Raw genomic sequence first — 10,564 nt, 5'->3', positions numbered from 1 at the left:
AGGCGGAGAGGTCTCTCTCGAGGCTGTCGGTCGGGAAAGCAGAGACGGCGGCTCTGGCAGCTGCAAAGAAACTTTGCGAACGGCTTTGTGGGCGTCTTCTCTCGAGCTCTTCTTCCAGCAGCAGCCTCGCTACAGGTGGTGGTTCAGAGCAGCGGCTGGGGGAGAGAGAAATGTCCATACAGCACTCAGAAAATGGGTCGACCACGTAGATGCGACCTGTTTCAGCGTCGTAGCGAATGGCACTGTCAGCAAAAGGCACGGCTGGTGTCATTGCTGGGTTGAAAATCACTTCAATGTAGTCACCTTCTTCCTCATTAGCACTGTTACCTGTAGCACTGGGAGGAAGAGGCGGAAGTGGCCACCTAGCACCGTCCAGAGAGAAGGGGTTGGCACCTGGAATAGCTCTTAAAAGATCTGAGAGGTCGTTTGCTGGATTTGGAAATGGCACTCCGAACTCAACATTCACATAATTCGAAAAGGCGAACTGTCTGGGGTCGGCAATTATGCCCCACAAACCTGGCAGTCTTTGAATACAGGGAGCTGGCATATTGCTACCTCTTTTAGGGAAGTCAATCTTGATGTAGCCACTAGTGCTGTCGGCTTCTTTCTGCTCATGTATGGGCTTTTGTGGTTTTGGCTTGATTTTATTCCCTTTTGTAATAAAAGGAAGTCGATTAGGTCTCTTAGTCTTGTTCTTGGGGGGCCCATCACCTGAACGCTTGGAAGGTGATCCCTCATCTCTAGGCTTTGAGAGTGACCCCTCAACTGAAGGCTTTGAAGTTACATCTTTGGGGCCTCTGTTAGATGAGGCTTCTTTGTCTAGGCCCTTCCCCAGGAATTTTCCAGGTAACATTGGTACATACTCACTGTGGTCACTCTGCCCCAATGGGGAGCTCCGAAAAGCATTTGGCAGAGAGAAGTAGGAGCTCCAACTTTTGGAGGAAGAGCCTCCCTGAGGATTTCTGGGGTTTTTTGGAATTGCACCAGCTCCAGGAGCCATAAACATGTAGTCACTGTCACTGTCATTGTCCTTTGAGTCATCCTCTTTGTCAGGATCAGGTGCTTTTGCAGGACTTGGTGCAGGTGGTGGGCTCACTCTGGGAAACATCATCATGTACCCTCTTGAATCTTCGAAAGGTGATCGAGAGTGGCGCTTCTTTGACACAGAGACATTTTGAGGAGCCATTGGCATATAATCGCTGGAGCTTGGGAGAGGGGCAGCCACCCCTGGCCTCATTGGCACATATGGGTCATCCTCATCTTCATCAAAAGCTCTGGCCCTGTGGGGACCCCGAGCTGCACCTTCTGGGGTCTCTGTGTCTTTAACTTCTTTGGCTTCTTTGCGTTCTTTTGTGGCTCTTCTGTCAGCACAAAAATAAAGTCGGAACCTTCCCCCAGACTTTCCTTTTCCACCAGTTGCTGCAGCTGGTGGGGGTGGAGGTGGTGAAGGTGGTGGCATTTGCTGTTGCTTGCTTTGAGTTAATTTGCCAAAGTAGGATCTTTTCTTCAGAGATTTCCCATGATCACCATTGCCTTCGGAGCCTTTCCCACTTCCTGGGCCTTTGCTCCCTCCAGAGTTCCTGCCCCTGCCTGAGCCATGGCCATCTCCGGGTCCTTGGCCACGGCCTGAGCCGTGCCCACCTCCAGCTCCCTGGCCACTGCCTGAGCCATGCCCACCTGAGGTGCCCTGGCCATCTCCTGAGCACTGGTTTCCTCCTGCACCCTGGCCCCCGGAGCCCTGGCCACTTGAGCCCTGGCTGCCACTTGAGCCCTGGCCACCTCCGGAGCCGTGCCCCCTGCCCGAGCACTGGCTTCCTCCAGAGCTCTGGCTACTGGAACCTTGGCCACTTGAACCCTGTCCACCTCCTGAGCCCCGGCCATTTCCGGAGCCCCAATTGTTCATGGGCATATAGTCGCCTCCGTTTCCTTCCTGATCCTCTTTTCCCTGAGGATTGCCTTCTTCCCCAGAGTTGCCAGAGCCGGGACCAGGTGCTTCAGAAGACAGGCAAGCTCCCTCGCTGGGGGCTTCTGCAGGGTGCGGGCCACGCACGGGGCTGGGTGCTACACGGCGAAAAAAGCTGGCTGGCACTGAAATCGCTCTCCTGGATCTCCGCGCTCTGGGCAGGTGCAGTCTTCCTCGCCTGGAGTGGGGCACAGGCTCACTGGGTGTTATGTAGCGCCTGGCAAGGAGCATCTCGTCTTCCCCATCACCGATGGCCCTGAGGTGGCAAAACTGCTCAAAGCGGGACCTTCTGAGCCAGCCGCCAGGCTCGAGTGGCAGCATGTCCAGGTGCCTCCTAGTGGACAGCAGGGTTAACAGGTGGGCGCCGATACTGATGCTGTAGCTGCGGCAGCGGGCTCTGTATTCGTCTGCACACAAGGCTCTCATCTTCTCCAAAAACAGCTCGTGCATGTTTTGGGCCACCACACAGTCATCGACCTGCATCCAGAGCTCCCCCGGACCGATGACGGTGGACCTGCCGACTTCCAAGAAGAAATACTGCTCCGAGTGCCCGCAGCGACGGATGCTCAGGAGCTGGACGACCACGCTGGCCACTTCGGTATTTAGCCTCACAAACACAACCTCCTCGTCGGTAAGACAGAGCCGGAACACGCCGCTCAGCTCTTTTCTGTGCCCCAGCCCCCTGGGTTTGACTATTACCTGCCACACATCTTTGTAGAAGGGTGGCTCCGCCGCCGCTGCCGCCGCCAGTGCGGCCGGCTCTCCATCCGGCTGCGCGCCGGGCGTGCCGCAGCGGCGGCGCTTGCTCTCGAGGATGAGGCGGCTGAGCAGCAAGTACCAGCTCTCTTGCTCCGACTCGTTCTCGGCCACCATCGCGAAGTACTCGTCCTGGGTGAAAAGAGCGATGAGGTGTCGGTACCTTGCGTCGGCTCGCTGGCTCACCGAGAAGCACTGGTACAGGGTGATCACGCGCCGCGGTGGGATGAGCGCGGGGACCGCGGCGCCAGAGGCAGCCGCCGCTGCTGCAGCCGCCGCGGCGCGGACACTGTGCCGGAACTTCCTGGCATTTTCGTAGTATTCCAGTCGAGCTGGGGCGTCGGCGGTCTCCAGTTTGAGCACGAAGTAGCGCCTGTGGCCATGCTTCTGCTTCCGCAGGTAGCCGCGTTTGCAGACTTCGTCCCCGCCGGGGAGGTCCTCCTCATCGGACTCGGAGTCTGACCGGGAGCCGGTGGCCGTGGAGAGCCACATGGCTCCCGGACAAGACGACCCGGTCCCAATGAGTGCGGTCGGGGTTCCCGAGGAAAGAAGTGGGGTGGGCGCCACCGCAGCTAGAGCTGCCGCTGTTGCCGCTGCTGCAGCTCGCAGTCTCCTTGTCGCTTGGTCGCGAGCGAAGGAGCAACTCGCCATGGTGATGCACGATGGTTTTAAGGTGAGCGGGCGGAGGGGGGGGGCTCGGGGAAGCGAGGGCTGGGGGAAGAGGCCGTTTACCCCTGTCCGCCCGCCCCAGCCCCCTCCCGCCTCGGCCCGTGCCCCCGCCCACTCCACTCGAAGCGCGCGGCGGCGGGCAAAACAACACGTGACCGCTGCCTCACGCGGCGGCCGCTGTGGCTCCGGCTACCAACACAGTGGAGGGGCGCGAGCGGCCGCCAGCAGAGGTGTGCGAGGGAGGGGGCAGTGGGCCCGAGAGGCGGGGCCACCTCCTATCCCGCCTAGACCCTCTTGGAGAATCTTCCGGCCTCTGGGCCTCGGGAGGACCGACGGGAGCAGGCGGGGCTCTCTCGCCACGCAGGTCCTCATGAGGAGTCCACGGAGGCACGGGCGTGGTAGGCGGGGTTTGGAGGGAGAAGTTCGAGAGACGCGGGAGAGCGGGCCGCGACGGGGGCAAGCGCACGGTTGGCTGGGGGAGGGCGCTAGGTGGCGGGAGGAGGCGGAGCCTGCGCAGCTGTCTTGGGCGGTGCAGGGGAGAAGAGCTGGCAAGGTTCCGGGACGGTTTGTTTGTTTATTTGGGAAGCCGAAGCCAGGTGAAACTGTTACAAGGTTTTCATTGGATGGGATGGGAGCCAATGGGAGTGTCTGGCAGGGAGGCGGCCTCGAATTAATTAGTTTGGGGGGCAGGAAGGGAGCTGAGGGGCGTGGAGGAGTGGCTTGGGTCCCGTAGTGGGCTCCGCTGTCTGGTTGTCGCGCGTTCGGCGGTAAACAACCCTCTGCGAGTAGCTATTAATGGTAGTGATAAACTCATGCAAATCCCCAAGCCACGGTGACCCGGGACCGAGCCGGGCGCCCTCTCTTTTTCTTCCCGTCCCTCACATAAATTCTCTCTTTCTGTCACAGTCTGGTCCACTAGTTGCTGCCGCGCACGGCGAGCCGAGAGCCTCGGGAGAAAGCGTGGGCACCCCCTGGAAACGTGTTAACCACCAGGGCACTCAGACCTGCCGCCCACTGCGCTGGAGGCACTCGCGAGCTCGCTTCATCCCTGACAAAAGCCCGCGAGTCTGAGGCACACAGATAACATCGATGCGTTCAAAATGAACCTAATCTTTCATCAGGGCGCGTCTGTAGCCCACGAGACGCAGGTTGGCAAAAGATGGTGTTTCTGGCTATTAGATTAATGCTGACTATGAAAGCACAAATTTGGGGGCCTGCAAAACAGCCATGACGAAAAAAAAATCGGACTCGATTCTTACTCAAATACACCAGTGTTGAGCTGTCGTGATATTTTCCCGTGGGAGATGCTTTGAAAGGCGTCTTTAAGAGAATTTCAAAATAATATTAAGTTTCCCTTTACTTGATCGAGACCGAAAAACTTTAGAAAAAGAATAGCTCATATCTAGAACAAAGGATCATACTGAACACATATCCTAGAATATATTTCACATCCCTTGCGTCGAGAAAAGAAGATTTTTGCTGAATCTCAGTCTACAACTTGACACCTCAAAAATAAGAACTACTGCCTCCTCTGTTTCTGGAAAAACTGCTGGAGTGTAAGTGCAACCTGAAGTGTTTCTCAATTCCTCTCTCTCTCTCTCTCTCTCTCTCTCTCTTCTACTAGGATTTCAGCTTCCTAACTGTGGAGATGGGTCCATGTTACATTAAAATGTTAAAGGGGTGACCACAATTGCAAAGAGGGATTTTGGAGGGGGAGGGTGGGACGTGGTATTTCTAAAAGAATGGAATGTCAGTTCACCTTTGCCCTTGGGTAGATGCTGCAAAGCGTATTATTCATAAAATCTAACAGTAAACCAAGCAATGTATACATCATAAAAATAACCCCCAACCCTGCCCTCTTAAGAATTTGTTCTCTGTTCGTAACAGAATAAACACATTTGGATGAATGACTCCTTTTTGATGTTCCCATTTGGGGAGAAAAGAAATTGGTTTTGGCTGTCTCCAAAATATTAGAAATAACCATTATCATTCCCTCTGCTGCCACCGGTTTATAAGCACAGTATATTCACAGGTGCTAGGAGCAGCCGTGATTTCTGAAAGGGGCTAGAGGTAGAAGGAGTGTGGATGCTGACAGAGCTCTGACTGCAGCTGCTACCCACGTTTCAGCTGCTTGGTCACATATGTAGAAGATTCCCTACTCCTATAACCAAAATGAAAATGATTAAAAGCATTTGAGATTTTTATGATAGATGTTATAATGTTTCATAAGCCTTTCCAAGCACTGGGTTTTGCTTTAGATAGAAATGTTTTGAAAACAAGGCAATGCATTTGAAAGTGCTTTGAGTAAAAACTTGACATTTAAAAATGTATGGGAAAACATTAAACTGCATGTTGAATAAAATTTTGAAAATACTGAGAATAATAGATTTTAAAATCCTCATGTCTTTATAGAATTTTGTCATAGAGTGGTAGGCTAACAATGTATAGAATATTGTATCTTGTTCTTTTCACTTAACATTACATGATAACATTTGCCTATATTATTACAGATCAACCTAAACATTATTTAAAATGCAGCAAACTATTCTAGGCAGCTGTATATTAATGTACTTAATCATCCCTCTGTTCGAGGTATTTAGGTTGTTTTCATTTTTTTAATATTATAAATAATGCCGCAATGAACATCTTGGACCTATAGATTTTTTTTTTTAATGTTGAGAATTATTCTCCTGGGGTAGAAACTGAGGAGTGGAATTACTGGGTTAAAATATATGAACTTCTATCTGATGCATTATTTTTCAAAAATATTTTATCAGTTTACCCTGTCACCACACTGATTGCCAGAATTGTATATTGTTATTTTTTTTTAATCACTGATAAGATGGGTGAAATGGTATTCCACTGTTTTTTTAATTTGCAATTTTTTTTTACTAGTGAGACTAGAAAAAAAAAAAAACTTTTACATATATTTGCGGACAATAGTGTTATCTTCTTTAAAGTGTCTTTTTGTGTCCTTTGCCTTACCTGTTGGGTTCTTAGTATTTTGGGGGTGGTTTTTTTTGTCTTATTATGTGTGACTTGTTTACATAATAAAGATATTAAAACCTTGTCATATTTGTTGCAAGTTTTTTCCTAGTCTGTTGATGAAAAATATCACTTTTAAGCTAGATTCTCTTCTGTTTTGAAAGATGTGTAAATTTGGCACAAGGAGGTTTGTAGTGTAGTTTAGAAGGGAGATACTGACACACACAAATGTTACCATGATCACTTCTAACCTTCTTTTAAACAAACTCACATATCTAAACTTACCTGCTGTTTTAAAGAGAGAACTAAGTTTGTTCTCATATCAACAAATTATAAGAGAGCATCTATACTTCTTAAATGTTATGGAGCACTCTTAAACAATAGTTTGTAAGACATTATTTTCTACTCTAGCGGGGGAACCCCTAGGACTAATCAATGTGTTAAACAAAACAAAAACAAGCATGAAAATAATTTTAAGTAACTGCAGTGAAAGATTATCAATGTTGATTATTTGTATGCAAAGTATATTATTTGGCTGCAACAGAATGGAATTAGAGAGAGAGTGAAATGTTTCATAGAGGGATCTTACTTTCTGTGTTTTCTACGATGGGAGAGGATATGGTCAATATTAGTATTTGTGAACAGGGAGAATGTGTGGCTAGAAGAACGTTATTTTCTTTACATAGGTTAACCAAATCTCCTCAGTTCTAAAAGTTGTTCCAACACTGAAGCTCTCTGGAGGAGACGATCATTACTGAATTGCACCAGATGCTGTAGCTTGTCTGACATATATTTAAACTTTCATCTTCCTGGACAACTTAACGATATAGAATAGTTGTTTAGTTTAGGTCAGGTTTCCATAGGCAAAATAAAGCAGAGGGGTGGTACAGACCTCTAGATGGTTCAGGCAAAAAGGAGAGACTTTGTATTTGGCCTGAACTCACCAGATGGTTGCTTTTACTGTTCTACTCTCCTTTGGTTGTAGATTCTTGTCTCTTAATTTTTTGTTTTTATATTTAGGACAAGTTACCCCAGAAAGCTCAAGTTGTCATAATTTCTGTAAAGTTTGGACTCTGAACCAAGAATCTCAAGCACAGATTTTTAAAACAGCAGATAAGAAGTAATGAAATCTACAATATTTTTTATTTGTTTACCACTTTAGCTGAAGGGGGGAAACTCAAGCATTTCAGCTGGTATTTTACACCTAGAAACTAAGATCAATGGATAAATACAGCCACAGTACCTTTAAAACAGTTTCTATCTAATGAAGAAATATGCCTTTAGTGCAGTTTGCCTTTAAAAGGAATCTCCTGTGAATCCTGTTTTAAGAAAGCAGTTGTTTGACTGAATTGAGTAGTCAGTAGTAATAAAAACTCATCTGCTTTTTTCCTCATACAGATGATCGTCAGTCTTCTAAATTCCACTTGTTCTGAAATCAAAATGAACAATAGAAATGTGGATTTACTTAGCTTGAAAATTAAACCGTTACTTTAAATAGGGACATTGTTCAAGAGAATAAAGCCTGAGAGGAAAAAGTAGCCAGTATTAAAAACACTATTATTCTTGCCCAATATATAAGTTGTCCTTTAAGTATTAACTCTAGAGTTTTTGTGAGCTAACATCCAATTATGTTGATAAAAATGTGGTGCTACCTTGATATCAAAAAATGATGCTAGTGATGATGATTGCTTTCTCTGTTAGGACATAAATAAAATCATGCACGATAAATGATGTTTTCTACACTGTGCAGGAAAAGGGGCTGCCCTGTGATTTGTGGCTGCAGCCACTGCTTGCAGATGATGGCTTTTCGTCTCAGCTTTACTTCTGTGCTACTCAAAATCTCTGCTGGAGAAAACAACCGTCAAATGCCTGGCTGCTGCGCACAGAACAGGTCTGTTTGCTGCTTTTGTTTCCTTGCAGTCTGCGGCTAAAGTAATTAGAGCAAATACATGGTTTAATTAGGCTCCTAAAGCTTCCCTGTTATCTCAGGAGTCAATTGAAAATTAACTCAGTTAAAAATCAAGCATTTCTTTCCACCTTCAAAAGATAGAACTTTCATTTGGAAGTGACTTAGTAAGTAAACTGAACATCAGAACAATTAAATCTAGCAGATTTCACATAAATGTCAACAACTTCATACTATATGCATTTTCTGTGTTAATATAAATGAACAGTAAAAAAAATTAGCTAATGCTGTTCCTTGTGGTGTCATACAGCAGCCTCGTTCTTAGTATCAAAAGATTATCAGTTCATACTGCCTCATCGTGAAGAGTTAGGATCTTTATTTTGTAAATTAGATAGGATCGTTATATGGCTAAATTTGCTATTTTTAAGGAATTAGTATTAGAGACTTACATTTTTCTTTGGGTGTTTAGAAAGCCAGCTATCATATTTAAGATGTAATATATTATGCTTATCATCGATTCCTTTCTCCGCTCCTCACGTGGTCTTGCAATATCTGTGAGATTGAACCCTTCCTTTCATTTCCATAGTCACCATACTGGTTCATGCCCTAATGAACTCTTCCCCAGGGTTGCTGAAGTAGCCACTTAAACTGGCCTTACCCTTCTTCAGTCTCTATATAGTCAGCAGAATGGTTTTCCTCATACGTTACTTTCATCATACTGCTCGAGGACAGAGTAGCCACCCCCCTTTTTTCCTGCTATGTCGGAACAAAACTTGTAACCCTAGCATATGTTTCCCTCTTCCCAATTGACACTACAACCAACCCCCTCTCTCCCTTGCTACACGCAACCCATTCTTCCAAATGCACCCTTCATCCTATTACAATACATTCTCACTGCCCACACTTCCAGTTAAGTTGGTCTCTTTAATGGCATTCTATATATATATGATTTATCCATTTCCACTGTTACTTGGGCTATTTCTCACGTCTAAATGTCCTCCCCTTCCTAGTCACCAATTAATGCCAATCTTCTTTCTCAAGACTAAGCTCAGGACTCACTCAGGAAAGCTTCCCTCACTCACATAATCTCACTACAACCACTGCCTTCTCTTCCTAACTGTTGGCTGTAGTTAGAGCTAAGGATTTAATTGGTACCCATTGATACAGTCATATCATCATTAAATGACAGTCATTGTTAACATGACTAATACTTTTATACCATTTGGTAAATAGTTACTGCCACAAACCAACCCCCCTCCAAGTGCTGTTACCTACCCAATTATCCTGGCTACTCCAACCCCTCCCTCAGGACCTCCTCCCTCGCCACTATGCAGCCACTACAAGGTTAACTACTAGCACAGCAGTGGATTTCCAGAACCCTACTCTGGAACCTTGACTGGCATATATTCTCATCGGTAGGCTTGTGCTACATGGCTTGCTAAGTAGTTAAAAGTACTACCCCTGGATATAACTAATCCCTGAGCTGGGAACGCTGTTTTAGGCTATAAACTGCTTGAGGACTAGGGCCAGGACTGTGTCATATTCCTCTTTGTATCCCTCATGCTTAGGATTGTGCCTGGCAATCACCAATATGTGTTTGCTTCAAGGAAGGAAGGAGAGAAGGAAGGAAGGGAGGGAGGAAGGGAGGGAGGGTAGAGGGAGGGAAGAAGGAATGGAAACAAGGAAGGAGGAAGGGAGAAAAAGAGGAGAAAAGAAATGGCCAAGACAGGTTTAAATGGCCAATGCAAACTACCTCCTTTTAACAGTGCCCAAGCTCTCTGTGACTGATGGCAAGGCTTTGGTGATTTCTGCCTGATGTAACACCCTTCCTCCTCAAAGGAATCATGCCCATTTTCTTTCTCTCATTGGTCATAGCTGAGGTCATCTTTTCTAACATACGTCCCTTTCCCATCCTGGGGTTGTTGCCAGAAACCTCGGGAAATGTCTGTGCCCTATATTTGCCCCACCCTCCTTTAGTTCCATTTAGAACAAAGAGACATTCCAACCCCAATCATGGAGGGTGGTAAATATATAATTAATATTGGTCATAAACAGAGTAATGGTCAACACGAAGCAAGGAAAAGCACTTATCCGTTCTTGACATCATTGTTTTCCCCTCCCAGCCCCCACTAGAAGGTAAGATCCCTGTGTTCTGGTGTGTTCCCCATGCGCTCTCCCCATGTACTCCCAGTGCCTGACATGTAGTGGAGATCCTCAATAAATACTTGTTGAATGAGCGAATGAAAGTGAGAAATATATATTTTGAAGTTGAAAGAGAGATATGT

At 46.9% G+C, this 10,564-nt stretch overlaps 1 protein-coding gene across 1 annotated transcript in view; it reads right to left on the bottom strand.

The window, feature by feature from the left end:
* Positions 1 to 3,370, bottom strand: part of IRS4 (insulin receptor substrate 4) — a 3,784-nt gene extending 414 nt beyond the window's left edge. The window contains 2 exon segments of the mRNA XM_024748480.1: position 1; positions 3 to 3,370. The exon segment at position 1 is cut by the window's left edge and continues 414 nt beyond it. Coding sequence (XP_024604248.1) covers position 1; positions 3 to 3,370 — 3,369 coding nt within the window.
* Between the last annotated feature and the right edge of the window lie 7,194 nt (positions 3,371 to 10,564).

Source organism: Neophocaena asiaeorientalis, unplaced genomic scaffold (genome assembly GCF_003031525.2).
Source record: "Neophocaena asiaeorientalis asiaeorientalis breed wild unplaced genomic scaffold, Neophocaena_asiaeorientalis_V1.1 scaffold41, whole genome shotgun sequence".
Taxonomy (NCBI): domain Eukaryota; kingdom Metazoa; phylum Chordata; class Mammalia; order Artiodactyla; family Phocoenidae; genus Neophocaena; species Neophocaena asiaeorientalis.
Note: the sequence above shows the minus strand (reverse complement) of the source record. Positions and strands in the feature narration are given on the sequence as shown.